This window comes from Helianthus annuus, chromosome 13 (assembly GCF_002127325.2).
Source record: "Helianthus annuus cultivar XRQ/B chromosome 13, HanXRQr2.0-SUNRISE, whole genome shotgun sequence".
Classification (NCBI taxonomy): Eukaryota; Viridiplantae; Streptophyta; class Magnoliopsida; order Asterales; family Asteraceae; genus Helianthus; species Helianthus annuus.
This window is the reverse complement of record NC_035445.2, coordinates 133,744,916-133,764,180: the sequence shown is the minus strand read 5'-3', so window position 1 is coordinate 133,764,180 and position 19,265 is coordinate 133,744,916. Positions and strand designations below refer to the sequence as shown.

The following is a 19,265-nucleotide window of genomic DNA, read 5'->3' as shown; positions in this document are numbered from 1 at the left end:
AAAAGACATCACCTCGGTTTAGGTCAAAATGGGTTCAGACTAGAATCAACTCAAATTGTAATGGTGACTTAATGAATAGTGACAATGGGTATTGGCAGTGGTGCGATTGTGGTCCCGCTGGAAACTGTGGTGCGGGTGGTGGTGGTGGTTGTACCGACGTCGTCGTGGTGACGACGTTTGTTGCGGTGGTGATGGCAGCGTATGCGTCGATGGTTGCGTCGGTGATTTATGGTAGCAACATGATGGTGGTTTCAGTAACAAATTGTCAAAGTGACATGTTTTTAAGTTGAAATTGCCGCATCTGTCTCACTTGGTTACACAACCATGAGTTCAGGTTTTTCTAATCAATCCGTACTTAAATAATTAAACTCAGCCACAATTTTATATATAACAAAAGCCATAAAACATCATTTACAACTCATTTACTAGATGTTACCAAGATCTAGGGGTGTCCGTAGGCGACGAAAAATAAGACTCTTTGCCAACACATCCCGAGCTTGTACTAGGTGTCGCTGTCACCGATCTTAGGTTCGATTCATCACTTAACAATGCTGTATCAGAAGCTTCTTTTGTTTTTAATAAACTCAACTTCCCCTCTATAGTATCCATTTTATCAATTAATGTGCGCCTTGCCTTTGTATTTGAACTAGATACACCTACAATGCTCGGAATATTCACACCGATAAGGCTATTTTTTGCCATTGGTGAATTGGGGTCGCTTAAAACGTCTTCTTGAGAGATGTCTCCGATTCTTGTTAGTATGCTGAATGCCAAGTTTTTAAGAACACGAGAATAGGCTTCTATGATTGCATGAGCGACATCCTGAAATAATCAAAGATTAACTAGCTCGTTTCTCGTCTTTCATAGTATGTAAAACTATGAACAAACCGAAATGCATTTGAACAAAGTCAGGGGTGGACCTACCCTTTGGCGGTTTGGCCATGGTGGGCGGCCGCGCCCCTTTAGTGTATATTTTAGGCAAAAAAACCCGACCACACCCATTGAAAATATGGTTAAACACCTCATCCACACCCCCAGCAAATAATTTATGGGTCCGCCATTGAACAAAGTCAGGCCTAGCATAGTCAAGTATGCTTTGCTTGAATATGATTCGACATATATGGGCTGGGCCAAGTGGAGCTGAGTCGACCCAAATTTGCTTGGCCTATGATTCGCCTCTGGCATCCCAAAATATTATTTTGGAATGGGATAAAATGATTTGAAGCAAAAATGTAGCATATGCGAATTTTGTAGGGGTGTAAGTTTCTGCCACGACATGAACATAACATGAAATTTGTAGGTTTAGGTTAAGTCTAATCGGGTTCGGGTCCAACATATTATATCATATTTTATTACATTTACAAAATGTTTCATGTCATAATTTTGTTGGGTGTGTATTTTATGCCATAATTACAACTTAAAAAGAGAATTTGACATAAGATTTTATAATGTAATGTAATTGTATTATATACATCAGTATTTTGTGTATTAAGTTTTTAATTTTAATATATTAATTTGCGGAAAAAGTTAAAAAATAAAAATTTCAGGTTGAACGGGTCGTGTTTTGGTTAACCCACGAATATTCGGGTCGTGTTTGGGTTCATATGTATGGCACGATTTTCTGGTTCGGGTCGTGTTCGGGTTCGTCCAAAATTTTCGGGTTCAGGCCGGGGTGAACCCACGAACACGACCTGTTTAGCACCCCTATAATTTTGTGGTTTACTCACCTTGCCATATTGGATTTTCATGACATCAAGAAACTTTTGAGGGAGGTTTGGATATCTGATCTTGATTTCCCGTGAAAGATTTTCAGCTCGGTTTATTAGCAACTCGGTCTTGTCAAGTCCAGAGACGGGATCTCTGAATGACCATGATGTTCTTGCTGGAGATTTACCACCGTCATGTTCTACGATCTTGTCTTTCCATGCATGTATTGCTGCGTCCAGTCGGTTAATGGCATCAAGCGCGCTGTTTTCGGAATTTAAACTCAGAGAATGGAGCATAATGGAAGCCGAGGAGACTCTGGTTAGTACCCTATAAAGATCCTCACCAAGGCTTGCCTTTCCAGACTGTAAAATAGAAAACAAGTCATTAAGCATAATATTAAGGGTGCGCACGGTTCGGTTCAGTTTTATGTTAAAACCGAAACCGTAAACGAATGTTCGGTTCCGTTCGTTTCAGTTTTAGCAACGGTTCGGTTTTTGAAACAAAATTACGTAAGATTCAAAAACAATCGGTTTTTGAATCTTTCTTAGATATTTACATTCAGGTTATTATGCTGAACCTTTTTAATTAGAGTAAACTGCCATTTTGGTCCCTATGGTTTGGTCACTTTTGCCACTTTAGTCCAAAACTCAAACTTTTTGCATCTGGGTCCCTGTGATTTTAGTTTTATTGCCATTTTGGTCCAAAAATGAAATATGTCATATTTGTCTTATAAAATCATGTTATTTTGTCTTTTTTCCGTAGGGGCAAAATGATCATTTCTTTTTTATAAGTAAATTACTTATTTTATGACATGATTTCATTTTTGGACCAAAATGGCAATAAAACTGAAACCACAGGGACCCAGATGTAAAAAGTTTGAGTTTTGGACTAAAGTGGCAAAAGGGACCAAACCTCAGGGACCAAAATGGCAGTTTACTCTTTTAATTAATGTTGTTCTAATAAACCTAACCATCTAATCTATTTTTATGTTTCTCCAATGTTTTTAATAAACATTTTCTTTTATAATACTTTGAAAATCATTTAACTTTTACAAGTTGTAGCGTTCGTTCCATGGAATGTAATGGAATTGGAATTCAGGCAGGAACTGGAACTGATATATGATTTGGAATTTAGGTGTGTTTGTTTCACATAATAGAATGAAACCTGAACGGAATTGTAATATGGATTTCGTTCCTTATGTTATTTTTCAGTTTCCATTCCTTTTGTTGAACGAACAAAATAAAGATTGGAATCTACATTCCAATTCCATCCAGATTCCATTTCATTCTGTGAAACGAACACTACCTTAATGTTTTTATTATAGATACTTAACATTTAAGAATAAAACTAATAATTCTTAAATCAATATATATAACAAACATTAAAAAATAATTTTTTAGGTTATTCGGTTTGGTTCGTTTTTTTTCGGTTTTCATAAAATGCAAACCGTAACCGAACCATAAATTTTGATTCAGTTTTTTACGGGTTTTTCTGTTTCTGTGTGGCTTTTTCGGTTTTCTGCTAACCCCTAAAGCATATATCTGAAGGGACGCTGCAGGATTTATTTAATCCGTTACTCATACATGGGTCGATATGGATTATTTTATCTCAAAAGAGTCAGATCATAAAACTAAGCTAAACGGATAGTTTACCTTGGGAAGCGCATCACTGATGATCTTGGGTATAGGCATTTCAAGCAAGATAGCTTCATTAATCGATTTAGCAGCCTTGAAGATTTGAAGAACCAATTTCGCACGATTAAGCAACTTCTTCCGTTCACCGTCTGAAAGACCACCTACGGGTACTTGTGGGGCCGGAAGCCACCATCTTTTACTTTCCTTTACGTTCCCGTCTCTTCCTTCCACTCGGCTACCATCTTCCTCATACCAAAACTCTGTCTCCGTCATAGAATCCAATGTTTCCTGTCAGTACGTTTATGTAACACATACGTAACAACTTTAGACAAACATCGGCATTGTTCTCAGATAACTCTAATGAAAGTGAAGAGATCACCTACAAGAAGCATAGAGTCTAACTTTTGTAGCGCTGGGAGATTCAAATGAACGTCTACACGAGCTTTCGGTGTCATTATCTGTGACATGGAAATATGAAGCTTTATATGTTGAATGTGAAAAATGAAGAAATTATAGGATCTTTTAGGTGGTGCTAAACGGGTTGTGTTCGTGCGTTGGCGGGTTCAACCCGACCTGAACCCGAAAATCGTGTCATACATATGAACATGAACATGGCCCAAATTCGTGGGTTGGCCCGAACACGGCTGTTCAACCAGAATTTTGTAATTTTTTTATTTTTTTTGAAAAATTAATATATGAAAACTAAAATTTACAAAAAAAAAAACATACAAACACATATATATAATACAATTACATTTAAACTATAAAATCTTATGTCAATTTCTCTTTTTTAGTTATAATTATGACATAAAATACATACCCAATTTAATTTATGACATAAAAATATTGTAAAAATTAACATAATATAAACTAGTTAAAACGGTCAACTCGCCAACCCGACTGGGTTGATCCGAATCTGACTCGTTTAGCTAAACAGGTTCGCAGGTTCAACCTGAAACTAACCCAAACCCATTTAGACTGGATCCAAACCCGTGAATTTCGTGTTAGGTTTGTGTCATGTCAGAAATTCACACCCCTAAAATCTTTCCATGAAGGGAATTTGAAAATATACCTCTAATGTCCTGCCGTCGGGCCCACATTGCTTAGCGGGAATTAACTGAACCATATAGTTGGTCGGAGAAAGCAACCAGTCCATCTCTCTTCTCCACTTGTTCCTTTTATCCTCCGTCAGAGGCTCGAGTTTCCATAACTCTCCAAAAACGGTTCCTATCGATTCATGGAGTTTTTATGAGGTTTTTTACGATGCGTAATTTTAAAAGTGATTGTGTGGATATTAAATTAATCAAAATTATATATTCATGCTTAACAGGTTGTAGAAAATAATGTTTTAATGTGCTTCTATTGTTTGAATCTATAATAAATAAAATAATCAGGTGTCTAAAAATCTGATTTTATAGCTTAAAAGAAAGTATAGCATATTGTTTCTCTTGAATTTTGTTGTAGCTGATATAAACTAGTTTTCTACAACAGTCAGAAACAAAAAAAAGTACCTTAAAAATCCAACGTACTTTCTTATTTTGCATAAAAATCACTCATCCTATTTTAGTGTTAATAAAATACACAAAAAAGTCCATCAAGCTAACTTTAGTATATTAAAGTCCCTATAATTGTATAAAATTCACATACTTGTGAAAAAAAAAAATAAAAAAAAAAAAATAATGACTTGTTATCTCTTGAATTGATTCAATTAAAGATGGTATAATCTTTTTTGCAAAAAAAATGTTGTCACTTCATCAATTTTTGACCAGTTTAAAGTATAACAAGTCAATATTTTATTTATATTTTTCATAAATACGTATATTCTACACAACTTAAGGGGCTTTATTATACTAACATTGGTTTGACGAATTTTTCCTTGTATACTAAACAAGTATAGGGACTTTGATATACCGAAACAATGTTGATGGATTTTTTTCGTGAAAAATAAGAAAGTATGTTGGTTTTATTATTACATTTAAAGTACTTATTACACGTTTAAAAATTGCAATAATGAGATAATATACCGGCTAGATTTGTTATGGCATTGGACAAAGCCAAAGCAGGTGAGACTCCGTTACGTCCACCTGTAGCATCTTCACCCAACAAAAGCTTCGAAAACTTTTCCTTCATACCCTCAACATCTGCGTATTTAACCGTATACGACAACTTCTCTTTGGTAATAAACTGTTGTGGGCCCCCCTCTGAGTCGTCCCATTCATCCAGACCGTGTTCGTTTTCGTCCCGTTTCATCATACTCCACTGAGAAAACGATGATCCAGATGGATTGTTACTAGAACAACAGCTGGACGGTGAGTCGGTTGGGCATCCGTGTTCTTTACTTGCAACACTTTCGTTGTCATAGGAGTTAGCGTTTAGGATGCAGCTTTCAAGGCCGTTGTATGTCATGATTCCTGAACGTTAAACACTACGCTTTTAGTTATGATAATACATATATTGGTAAAAAAGTTCTAGCATGTATGCATTTGCGTATGGATGAATACTTATAATTTCTTTGTTATATTATTCACACGACTATCTAAATGTGGGTCCATCGAGTGGTTAAGATCTGGTGAGTGTAAAAGATTTGATCAACTACATGATGTAAACATGTATAGATGTTGTAATCTGCAATCTTTTATTTAAATTTGAGCATTTAAATGCTGGAAATATTGCTCGCATAGGGGTGAGCAAACCCTAACCACTAACCGAAAGTTAACCGATAACCGAACCGCCACCGAACCAACTTAACCGATATTAACCGACGACTATGGATAATGCTATTTGATTAACCTATAAGTCAAACGCCCCGCTTGCGGTATGCGCATATAATGTATATATGTGTGGGCGCTCGGGGGGCAAAAGTGAAAGTGCACTAATTTTAACGTTATTTTACTAATTTCGTGAAAATAACGTTAAAAGAGGGGGATGGTTAATCATGCATCATGTGGTGGCGCTGATAGCCGAAAGACAAGGGGGTACATGCACTAATCGGCAGTTGTCTCAATTGTTGAGTGTTATGTGCCTTATGTCCAAGGCTTGATGCAAAACTACTATCGAGTCGGGGGTCTCACTGGAAGCAGCCTCTCTATTCCTACGGGGTAGAGGTAAGGCTGTCTACATCTTACCCTCCTCAGACCCTACCTTAGCTTTGCTATTGGTGGGATTTACAGAGTATGATGATGATGATTAACCTATAAGTCAGTTATGGATATGGTTAAAGGTGCCCATAACCAAACCAAACCGAACCGAAAAGAATTAAGACATGCTTTTCAAATATATCTATATTTAAAATATACATGTTCAAGGAATCAAACTCTATATACATAAAAAAGAACATATACGAAAGCTTTTTATGTTATATAATTAGTTTTAAAATGTTTAAAAATAACTATTGTATAAAATTTGACTCACTTTATGCATTTGTATGTTTTTTTGTCTTTTTTATTTATAAAAACGATTGTAACTGAGACAATGATTGTCTAATATGTTCTTTTAGTTCAAACAAAGATCGGTTAATTAACCGAGATTAACCGGAACCAACCATAACCAAGTCTCATAGCCGATTAACCGAACCAAAGTTCGGTTATGGTTATGGTTAAGGAAATTGTTGGTGCACTACATCTGCTGATTACGTCTTGTATCGAGTCATTGTCTTAGAACGTTAGATCTGGGCTCGAAATACGAGAAATAGTGAGATTGTATAGGTTTTAGATAGTTGGGTCGCTCTTAGAGTCAAATTTAGGTTCATGGATCGCTCATTGGACCATTAAGAGTTTGGACCGCTCGAGCGGACATGTTTGGACCGCTCGAACGGCATACCAGCTTGGACCGCTAATATGGCTTGTGTGTTGGACCGCTTTAGTGTCAACAACATGGACCGCTCATTGGACCATGTCCAATAAGCGGTCCCAGCACTCTATATATAGTCCAAAAGGCGATCTCAGTTGTAACGAAGTGTAGAAATCGTGCCGAGGTTCTGCCGGTGCGAGATTTGAGCTGTAAACGTTTGAATTCAATAAACAAGTAGTTAAAAGTGATTTGCTTGCTGTTTCTACCTTAGTTTCTTGTTATTCCGCACCTGAAACCAAGGAGAAAGCCTCTGAACGACTCGTTCGGGTCATCACACGATCCTACAATTGGTATCAGAGCACAGGAGGAGGTTTTCTACAGAAATCAGCCGGTTTTTGTCACTTTTTCTTACTTCTACATCTTCTTTTTCTGATTCGGGAAGATTTCACGGTCGGAATTCGTTCAAAATCTCAGGGATTGTGCAAAATAGTACCGTGACAAATCCTGGAAAGTTTCGGATTAAAATTTAAAGTTTAACTGGGTGAAATGTGGATTTGATTATGGACCGCTCGATCGGACTACTCTGAAATCGCTTATCCGGACCAAATCAAGGATCGCTCTTCTGGTCGGATCGCTTATTCGTACGTATTTGGATCGCTCATCCGGACGGTTGAACCGCTCATTCGACCGGTTCAGGCTCGCTTATTCGGACGTCTGAACCGCTTATCCGACTGGATCAGGCCCGCTTATCCGGACAACTTCTCGAACCGCTTATCTGGACCGATACTGAATCGCTTATTCGGACATTTGGAGGATCGCTTATTTGGATTGCTCATCTGGACAAACTTGGTTCGCTTATTCGTCACAGTGTTTGAAAAACGTGTTATTGAATCATGGATTTCAATCTCGTTAACAGGACTCAAGAAACACTTGATAGAATAATAATATTAAAGAATGATTTTGATTCATTTTCAGGTTTTCCAGGAGAGAGTACAAGAAGTGTCATTGAGAGATACAAACATCTTGTTCGTTCAATGTCTGATTTAAATATTACAAAAGAACCAAAAGAGTGGATTGAAAAATTTATCAGTGCGTTACCGAAAGAAGAATGGGAAGATTATGTCTTGAACTTGAAAAGTTCTAGAGAATTTTCTCAACTGACAATTACTCCACTCATTAAAAGGATTGAAGAACAGATGGAGATCAAAGATAAGAAAAAGAAAGAAAAAGCAGTAAAAGTCAAAGAATCTGGGAAGAATGAATCGTCAAGGTCTGCTTCAGTATGTTCAAAGTGTCATAACTTCAAGACAGTCAATGACAAACTTATGAAGGATGCAGAAAGTTTGACATCTGAAGTCAAAAAGTTGAAACACGAGAAGCATACTGCTGAAAAACAGATTCTTATAGTTCAGAGTATTTGTGAGAAGCTGAAAGCTGAAAATGTTAAACTGTTGGATAGTGTGAACAGTTTGACATTAGAGAACAAAGGTTTGAAAGAAAATGAAAAGGTTTTTGAAAACAAACAGAAATCATCTGAAAATGAAGATTTCTGGATAAAATTGGAAAACAAAAATCTAAAAGCGAATGAATCAAAATTTCAGGAACAGATACAAGTTTTGATGAATGAAAAATTTGTTCTTGAAAATTTGAAGATTGAGAATGAGAAAACTATCAAGTCTCATTTTGGGAGAATATCTCAGCTTGAAAGTGAAGCTGAGAATTCGAGGAACAAAATTGATGAACTTGAGAAGAAATTGAAAGGTTTTGTGACTAAATCTGACAGTTTGAGTTTTCCCTGTCCAAAACCACTCAATTCTATGCCGATAAGTGAAAAGATTGAAGATTGTGATGAGAAAACTGATGATGAAAATGAGGAATTTTATTCAGCAGATGAATCTGAGACAAAATCTGATGCTGAAATTAAGAAAAAAGAGAAATTTTTGAAGTTAAAAGAAAAATTTCAGAAAACTGTTTTACACTCGACTGAAAAGGGAGAATGCTCTAAGCAGAAACCTGTGAAGAAGATTGTAAAACAGAAACAAAAGATTAAAAATGGAGAAAAAATCTCATCAGTTCAATCATCCAATCACAATCAAAAATCAAAAGATTTAAAACTTAAAAATTCAAAAATTACTGGGTGCAGGACAGATCATAGTGCTTCAAAGTCAAATTCAGCAAAGGTGAGGAAGGAGTATCACCAAGCCAAACAATGCTTTGATCTGAGCATTTGGACTAAAAATGGTGATAGGTACGATAACAGAATGTGTTATAGTTGTGGATATCATGGACACATTGCTGTTAACTGCCGATATTGGAGATATGAGACCAGGAGGTGCTATAACTGCAACATCAAAGGTCATATTGCCCGAGATTGCCCGAGAAGATCAATGGGAAGATCAAGGGTTAGGTCTCAGAAAGTGGCAAGAATTCCAGTCAAGGTCAAGCCCGAAGAACTAAAAGTTCGAGAACCAAAAGTTCAACAACCGAAAGTTCTAGAGACAAAAGTTAAACTTTCTCAGGGGCAGAAAGACCGACTGAGGAAGAAGAGGAAGAAAGCAAGAGAGTATTTAGAGAAAATTTTGTCCTCGGGTTCACGGGACAAACAGATTAATAGTTCTGATGAATCTACTCCTTCATCTGCAAAGTTGAGCAAAAAGAATTCATCAGATACAAATCTGAGGACAAAAGAGGAGAAGAAGAAGGAAAAGGTCGGCGATGAATCTGACAGATCAAAGTCGGACAAGCCACCTGCAGGCAATGATTCTGGTATGGTAAAACCAGAGGAGCCATTGGTTGAGGTAAAAGTTGAGAATTCTAGTTTAGCAATGGATGATGCAAATTTTCCACCATTGTTGAGCAAGAATTCAAAATCACCCAAGGTCAGTCAGGCTTGGGTGAAATTGTTTAAATAGAAAAACCTGACTTGCCGGAGATCCCAAGATGGTATCGTGGATCATGAATCGGCACATTTCTTGAGAAAATTCACTTTGGTGATTTTTCGATTTACATGTGGTAAATCAGGGACATTAATTTGTACTTGATTTTCTACTAATGGTTTATGATCAAACTGGAAATAATAAATCTTTAAAAGGTTTGAAGAAAACAAGATGATGAGATAACCCCGAACCTACAAATGGTTTGAACACAAACTAATTTTTCCGGAAAAACCATTTTGATTGAAACAAACTTAAGTGTTTTGAAATCATTATGAGAAAATAGTTTGTTGTGAGGGGGAGTTCTGATTGTTTTTGCACGAGAATGGTGAATTAAGGTAATTCATATAATGTTGTCAAGTTTCTTGTATAGTTTGTTTTCAATTTTTCCTCAGAAAATCAAAATTGAAACATATTTTGATTTTAGGGGGAGTAAGAAAATTTTGAAAAATTTTAAAAAAATTGGAAATGAAAATGAGTTTTGTTGCAAAAAGAGGAGATGATAGTACATCGGTGGACTATCACAGCATGCTAGAGATTTGTAAAGACAAAATTGGTTTTAAACAAGTCTTACTAATGATGTGTCAGTAGGCTTCACACAGTTAGTAAATTGTATTCGAGATATAAACATAAAATCAAAACTTACTTATTTTGTGGGGAACACTACTTGGATATATAGGTAACCCCTGAAATCTCGTTTGAAAGGTTTCTTATTCTGGAATACTAGGTTCTTGTACTCAATTGATGTCTGGGGTATTATTCCGGGACTTCTGCTGAACGGTAGTTCTGACCTAGTCCCTGGCTAATACTTTCTTCATATGCTTGAAACATAGCATAAAGCCCTCAGCTGATTAGACAATAAAATTGATGATCAGTTGTTGTAGCTGAAAAGATCCTCTAAAGGGGACCCACTGCTAAGTCGAAGCTGATATCTCTCTGCTGAACGGAAGTTCTGACCTGAGATCCCTCAGTTCTCGCATTTTTCCCCTAATTTATATACATATATCATTTGTAGTTATACTTACCTGTAGATCAGAATATTGGGATCTGGATACGGGAGTATATTCAAGAGGTGGGACACTCAAATAAGTCTAAGTTCTAAAACATTAAATGCGTATCTTGAATCAATTGAAAATTTGTGTAGGGGTTTAAGTGGATAACAATACTGACAATCAGAAGTAAATTTGTTTTTAACATTTGCTGATTAATCAAGATCAACGGTGTTGGTGATATGTCTCAAAAACCGATATGATCCTCTTGCACAATCTCTCAAAAATAGTGTTCATTTCTGTATTGTTCAAAATTCAAAAATCCAAAAATATTGTATTTTTATTTGATATTTGAAAATTACAAAAAGATTTTCGACAACAGAGTGTGAAGAACTGATATTTGACATTTCAAGTGCTAAACATGTTGAACTTGTGGTTTGGGAGAGTATGTTAAATTGTGAAGATTTGAAATGCAAATTTGGTTCATTATGAATAAGTTGAATGGTAACCTACAGTTTGATCTTCATAATTTTTCTTATATGATTTGCTGATTCATTAAGTTGAATTGCAAATTGTATTAGTTTGTAATAGTATGGTTGAGTTTTGCAGGTTTCTGATCCTGTTGCTACGAATAGCCAGGAGATACATCAGAACCAGAGGAGAGCTTAAACAGAGAAAGCCAGGAGTTGATTTCAATGGTGATAACGATTTCCAGACAGAGATCTCAGCATTATGTTAGGGGGAGTCTGATGAAAGTTAGAGCCAGAGAATGATCCAGGCATATGATTCCAGGAAGGAATTCCTGAAGAAGATATTATTCCAGGCTGAGTTCCTGAAGATTGATAGAATGACAAAAAAAAAAAAGAGAAGCCCGAAGACTGATCAAGACTGAAGAACTGAAGATAGCATTGTTGTGACTCGATAGTCGACTCTATCAACATCTGAGGGGGAGTCTGTTGGTGCACTACATCTGCTGATTACGTCTTGTATCGAGTCATTGTCTTAGAACGTTAGATCTGGGCTCGAAATACGAGAAATAGTGAGATTGTATAGGTTTTAGATAGTTGGGTCGCTCTTAGAGTCAAATTTAGGTTCATGGATCGCTCATTGGACCATTAAGAGTTTGGACCGCTCGAGCGGACATGTTTGGACCGCTCGAACGGCATACCAGCTTGGACCGCTAATATGGCTTGTGTGTTGGACCGCTTTAGTGTCAACAACATGGACCGCTCATTGGACCATGTCCAATAAGCGGTCCCAGCACTCTATATATAGTCCAAAAGGCGATCTCAGTTGTAACGAAGTGTAGAAATCGTGCCGAGGTTCTGCCAGTGCGAGATTTGAGCTGTAAACGTTTGAATTCAATAAACAAGTAGTTAAAAGTGATTTGCTTGCTGTTTCTACCTTAGTTTCTTGTTATTCCGCACCTGAAACCAAGGAGAAAGCCTCTGAACGACTCGTTCGGGTCATCACACGATCCTACAGAAATTCCATAACTAAATCTAGTGGTTACGGATATGGTTAGGTAAAAACTGAACCGTGCCACGATTTGCACACCCCTAGCTCACACTTTTAAATTTCTTCATCTTTGTTATTTATTTAAATATAATTATATTTATTTTATTTTATGTCTCTTGTTAAGCTGTTGGATCTAAAGTGATTGGAGATCTGAGTGAATTTATATTTATTATATATGGTAGTTAATGCATTATGTCTGTTATACTCTTGGATCTGCAGTACTGATAAGGAGGATGATGAACAATTATTTGTTTCTGACTATTTTGCTCTTTAAAATTAAATGACATCAAAATATTCCCTCATGTTGTTATATACCTTTGGTATGAGCTGTTGTATTCGCAATAGTAATATATTGGACTAATATTACTTAGGTTAGTTTATTAATGATGAACCTGATTGGCTAATTATAAATATCATACTTACTGAATAAGTTTAGTGTCACAAATCAATATGGATTTTATGATATGTTCACCCATCAAACAAAGTGAGGACTTTGTATATAAGATACAAGCCAATCGTGAATTATTCGAGGTCGGCTCGCTAAATGCTTGAATCGAACCGAGCTTATACTAGCCCAAGCACAAGCACAGTCTAAAGTAAAGCCTAAATGAGCCCATTATTTATAAAAAAACATATTCATTTTTATTTAATATGATATACGTATAGGGTTAGGTTCATTTGAAAACCGTTAAAAACTTGAAAACCGAGAAAACTATCAACCAATAAAAAAAATTGTTTTTACTTTTCATTTCCTTTAATTATAAGGTTAGTATTTTTACTTAAAAATAAAAGTTAAAAAAATATATGTAGATTGACGAGCTACATATATGTAGCTCATTGATCTACATGCATTTTTTTAATTGCCACGAATAATAGTAACATATAAAAAGAATAAAAAACAAAAATTAAAAAATCTTTTTAACAGTGTTTTTTCTTTTTTCTGGAAGTTTTCTCGTATCTTTTAAGTTTTCCATTGATCCATTTCCTTATTACATATATATATATATATATATAGAGCGAGAGAGAGAGAAAGTGTACTATACAATTGGCCTTAACATACGATGCGTACGCGATGTGAGTTTCGCATGTTATAATCCGCCAAAAACGAAAACCCGCATGTTATAAACCATAAACCCGCGTGTTATAAACCCACAAACCCACATGTTATAAAACCCAGAACCCCGCATGTTACAACTTATAACCCCATAAATCCGCAAGTTATAAACCCATAAATCCGCATGGTGTAAACAAAAACCGCATGTTATGTTATCATCTCGTGCGCATCGTACGTTAAGGCCAATTATACGTTAACTAACTCCTATATGTATATAGGGGAGGGTTATCTTGAGAACGCTAAATATTGCGAGAACCGTGAGAACGAATGAGAAAACCAATCAAAACCAATTTTTTTTAATTCAAACCTCAATGTAATTAAAATACAACATCAAAAAAAGAATTTACAACATCAAATAATTCATTTCTTCTCTCAAAATCACTCTTATTAAAATTTTTACACGTGTAAATTTGTTAAATCAACAAATTTACACATGTGTAAATAAGAAAACTTACACAAGTGTAAATTTTCAATATTTACAAATACATGTAAATTTGAAATAGTAAATTTAATTGTTAACATTGTATTCGAATAATAATGAATAATAATGATAAATGAAAAAAAAATTGAATTTGAATTGTTCGTGACCAAGTTCTCGCGGTTTTTCATTCGTTCTCACAGTTCTCACGATATTTTGTGTTCTCATTTAAACCCTCCTCTATATATATATATATATATATAGGTGAAGTACAGGAAGAAAACTTACTTGAGTTGAAAAACTCAAGAAAACCCTATATAACATTTTTATTTTTTTTCTAAAAAAACAGGGAATGTAACATACATACATATATTTGAACATTTTTATAACAAAATGTAAAAAGCGTTAACTAGTTTTTTTTTTAAATGTTCAAAATCTGTATGTTACATTTTTTGGACATATATATTATTTAACATGGAATTTTTAACATTTAAAAAAAAACTACTCACCGCTTTTTTGTTTTTCTTTTACAAAAATGTTCAAATATATGTATGTTACATTCCCTATTTTTTTAGAAATAAAAATGTTACATAGGGTTTCTACAAGGGTATCTTGAGTTTTTACAACTCAAATGAGTTTTCATTTTATCCTTCCCCTGTATATATATATAACTTTGAAAATTAATTAAACAATATATACGATATTTTTATTATGAATAAATCTAAAAATATTATTTGTTTGTAAATAAAATAATTAATAAATAATAAACAAGTCAAGTCCAAGTCGAGCTCGAATTTGAAAATTTTCCCGATGGTTAGCTCGAGTTTAGGCTCCGTTCAGCTCATATATCCGCTAGATACAAGCATATATACAAGACTTACAACACAATAAAGCAAGCATTAAACTCGTTGCCTCAATTACAAAAATCACTTTCTATAAATTCTTAAACTTACCATCTATACCAATCTGACTTATATATCATTTAATAAAAAGATGTAACATATTCCCTACTAAAAGCTAAATATAACTTTTATGTCCCCACTATCATTTATGGTATTAGTTGGGAAGTTTGGTACTAGTATGTCACACAAAATACCGTAAAACAATTAAGGGCCACATTTCTCTCAGTCAAATTTAAATCCATAAACAAGAATCCTGCCATTTTGCGTGGGTTCTGCTATTGGGAGTTATGACATATCACTATCACTTTTAATTATGGATTTTTTTGCTTTTTCTTCCAACAGTTATACTTTTTTCTGTGGGGTTAACTATTCCATTTTGTATTTTCTACTCTAGCTAGAGAATCCTTGGGCCCAACTCCAAATTATTAAATGTTGAATAATACTATAAGTTATATATTTCTAGGTGCATAATTTTAAATTTTAAATTTTAAATCTTGATTTTGAAAAAAGTCTATCATGTTACCTATACATCCTTTTCAAATCCAACATTTAAAAAAAGTAGCTAAAAAGTCTACTCTATTTACAAAGAATTAGTAAACATAGGTTGAATAAATTTATACATGAGCATACGATGTTAAAAACACAAGCATTTCATAGGCTGAATCAATTTAATATTAAAAGATTAGCAATTAAAATTGAGGAATTATAACACGATATTTTGAGATACGAATATACGATATGACTAAAAATAACTTTTTTTAATTACGAAATAACGAAATAAGAAAAACAGTAAAATAAATATGTTAGTCTAACCGAATTGTGACACTTTACTTATTTATTAGGTATTTGATAAGTTATGTTATATCCATCTTACTTTAATCAAAGTTATCTTACATAAAGCATCTTAGTGATTAGATAATTATTATTAGTGTTAGTATGCTCATGATAATGTTAAATTTCATTAAATTAAACTACTAATTAACAAATAAAAAACTTAAAATAGAAAAAAGGAAGATAACGTACGGTCCTGTGGTTGATCAAAGTCCATACTGTTACTGATTCCTCTGTTCCATGTACAGCAACTCAACCTTCTCCGTAATAACACCATCTTCAACAACACCTGTACTAGCATACACTTAAATTATTTATGCCAATATTATATTTGTTAATTAACAATAATAATATCAAGTGTATTTTCTAATATATTTGGATATAAATCAACAATGCATCTTAATGCTCCATATACGGTACTAATGTTACAATAAATTGCATTAAAATCCTTTATAATTAACATTCATACTAATTTTAGCCATTTGATCATTTAATGCACGAAAAACGAGTTAATTACTTGCATCATTATCATCATCGTTAATTACACAATTTATATCATAATAAAAAAAAGTAAGAAAAAACCTAAATAATGTAGAAAATGAAGAACACAATGCAGATGAAAAATCGGAAAAACTTACGGAAATAGTGTAACACACACACTGTGTGTGTATCATACGCGCTGATAATTTCCGTTAGTTTTTCGATTGTTTCATCTACATCGTGTTCTTCATTATCCACATTACTTGAAATAGAAGGATGAAAAAACGGACCTGAAGGATTTGGGAAGTGATTTTGAGTTGAATTTCAGGTTGAGACGGTGGGTGATTGAAATGGTGAGAGAGAGTTGATGAGTGGAATCTGTAGATGGAGAATGTGTGTGTGAAAGTGGACTGGAGAAATTGAAGAGTTAAAGTCAAAATGATTAGGTAGCAACAGGCGATTGAGTTGAATTTCAGTCCATCTGTTAGTTTTAAATCAGGATGTTACTGTTTGTGTGAGTACGTGGGTGGTGTGGAGGGGATTTGGTTAAACAACAGTATGGGCTTGAATAGTGGAACGATGGGTTTTATTAGGTGCAAAGGAGTCGACCTCTTATCTATTATCTGTTTTTGGTAGGCTAACACACCTTTAAAATCTTATTTTCATACTCTCTAAAATTATACGGTTCGTATAGAGTTATACGGGCCGTATAACTGATTGTTGCACACAAAAAAAAATATCAGAGAATGTTTTTGTTTTTTGTCCATGTATACGGGCCGAAAAGTATAAGATGTTATACGACCTTATATAATGTTATACGACCCAAACCTTATATAATGTTATACGACTCGTATAGAATGTTATATGATCTAATATTTTCTCTATGTATACGAGCCATATAACATTATACGAGCTGTATAACATTATACGGCCCAATATTTATCATGTCAAATTATTTTGTACGGGTCGTATAACGTTATACGGCTCGTATACAGGGTGTGAAATTAAGATTTTGGGGTGTGAGATTATTAGGACCCATTGGAACCCTGATTTTCTTGTGTTAGTGCACCGTACGTTTCAAATTGAAGAGCTCTGTTGCCTTACTCCGGTTAAATTATGTTATTTTCACTGAGCCTACGATGGCTTTAGAGTTTGGCTTGGGTGTTCCCTAGGGAAACCATACTACCGACTGTCACTTGACAAACGTGCAACCACAAGAGCTGAACACTATCTGGCGAAACACACGGTGGGACAAAAAGTCGGGTGGGCTCAGGATAGAACCTAGAACCTGACATCAAGGGCTTGTAGTAATAATAAATTTGTATGTACAAAATGATAAATATGGGTTTATTTTACCATCTATGTTTTTATTCTTGGATTTGGAACATAGATATAAAGAACGGTTTTTCGGTGAACTCGGTGAAGAAGGTGATAATTTCCGATAGGGGTAATAGCCATCTTCCTAATTTTGAATGGAGCAAGTGGGTGCCAATCAAATGTAACATTATGACGTAGAGAGGTAACTTGGATCGTGAAGGGGTATGGTCCCAAAAAGCCGCGCGAACCTTCCTACAGGTCGCGCGCGAGACCATACTCCTTACTCAGCAACAAGTTCAATCCCAGGCTCGCGCGGGTTACTTCAAGAATGACTAACCTCGCGCGAGGTCTGAACAAGAAAAGAGCATCAACTTCAACACTTAGCATTCTGAATAAGAGCCTTCAACAACCATAACCCTACGCGGAGACAGAGAGTACACAAGGACGTCTACGTGGCACTAATCAAGGGGCGGCGACAACTGCCCCACGATCTCCACTCACCTGCTGATGGCAGAGGGACAACAAGGCCGACAACAGGACACGTGGCTCCAATCACGGTGCGCCAGCACCAGATAACTTCTAGAAGACACTAACGGTCGACACCAGTGAGACAAGGAGCATATCCTCTAAGTTGTCGCCTTCCGCCCAAGGCCCATCAGCCCAACTCCTCTTACACCTCTCCGACTATAAATAGGAACCTCCATACACAGGTTGATTCATCCTGTTCTCTTCACTCTCACTCTTTACCACACACTTATTTCCTCAAAGCAGATACTTATTCTCACGCCGAAGTCTGGTTAAGAGGGAAACCCACATATTCCCCTCTTAACGAGCTAACGGTGTTCTGTTTTGCAGGATTAGCTGATCATTAAGGAGCTCAAAAAGTGGTAAGAAGATTAACCCTTATGGTAGAAACATAAACCAAACTAATCAACCCTAAAATTAGTTCCGTGTTTCTTCATTGGCGCCCACCGATTTTCACAATCACTTTCATCTTCTTTTTCTGAGTTTCCTTCGAGTTTTTTGTGGTTTTCTTGATCATGGCTGGTCAAATCATTCCTGATTTCGGTTTCTGCACGAACTCTAACGCAGGTCCGGTTGAAGACAATCATAATGTCCAAATCCAACCTGCCGAAGAAGTAGGCGAAATCGAAATAACGAACACTGAGGGACCCCGCGCGAGCATCACTCGCATCACTCAAACGGTAACCCCAGGGAAGCAATGTTGATGGTCCTTCAAACCCAGCTCCAAATCCAAACATTTCGGCGCTACTTGGGCTACCAGAAGGCGAAACTCTAGCCTCATGGTACTTCAAACAAATTGCTACCATTAATGCTGCGTATCAGTCTTTGAGCGCACAACAAAAAGTTCTGCAAGCTGAACCATCCTTATTTACACCTCCGGGTCCGAGTCAGGGGGCGCGCTAGATACCCCCACAGTAGAATATCCAAGGAAGAACTAACAGACCTCCCTCCATGAGAAGGCCAAGCGTGCTTGACACGCGCGACACACGGGGAGAGACAGAAAGCTACTATGACTATCCGTCAAACGTTCAAAGAGGTCCAGTTCATAGCCGGCTCGGGGTGCGCAACATGAACAACGAGTGGGATGATACGGATCCAAATGATCCAA

The 19,265-nt window shown here is 35.8% G+C and overlaps 1 protein-coding gene across 2 annotated transcripts; it reads right to left on the bottom strand.

The window, feature by feature from the left end:
• Nucleotides 1–255: 255 nt before the first annotated feature.
• Nucleotides 256–16,889, bottom strand: LOC110899349 (rop guanine nucleotide exchange factor 14). 2 transcript variants are annotated; one of them, XM_022146240.2, is made up of 8 exons: nt 16,606–16,889; nt 16,028–16,124; nt 5,366–5,752; nt 4,414–4,568; nt 3,725–3,799; nt 3,360–3,629; nt 1,728–2,069; nt 256–822 (listed from the first exon to the last, which is right to left on the bottom strand). In XM_022146240.2, exons 2-8 carry the CDS (start codon nt 16,110–16,112, stop codon nt 433–435), a joined length of 1,704 nt encoding a protein of 567 aa, XP_022001932.1. In that variant the 5' UTR covers nt 16,113–16,124; nt 16,606–16,889; the 3' UTR covers nt 256–432. The 2 variants fall into 2 exon arrangements, with proteins under 2 accessions (XP_022001932.1, XP_022001931.1); XM_022146239.2 differs by lacking the exon at nt 16,606–16,889 and adding an exon at nt 16,474–16,605.
• Between the last annotated feature and the right edge of the window lie 2,376 nt (nt 16,890–19,265).

What these genes read in the sequence shown, in the direction of transcription:
- LOC110899349 (XM_022146239.2), bottom strand. Translation starts at nt 16,509, where the DNA reads ATGATACACACACAGTGTGTGTGTTACACTATTTCC. An exon ending in TCAGTGATGCGCTTCCCAAG is followed by an intron (nt 2,070 to 3,359) that starts GTAAACTATCCG and finishes TCTATTTTACAG; the next exon opens with TCTGGAAAGGCAAGCCTTGG. An exon ending in TGAAAATCCAATATGGCAAG is followed by an intron (nt 823 to 1,727) that starts GTGAGTAAACCA and finishes TGATTATTTCAG; the next exon opens with GATGTCGCTCATGCAATCAT.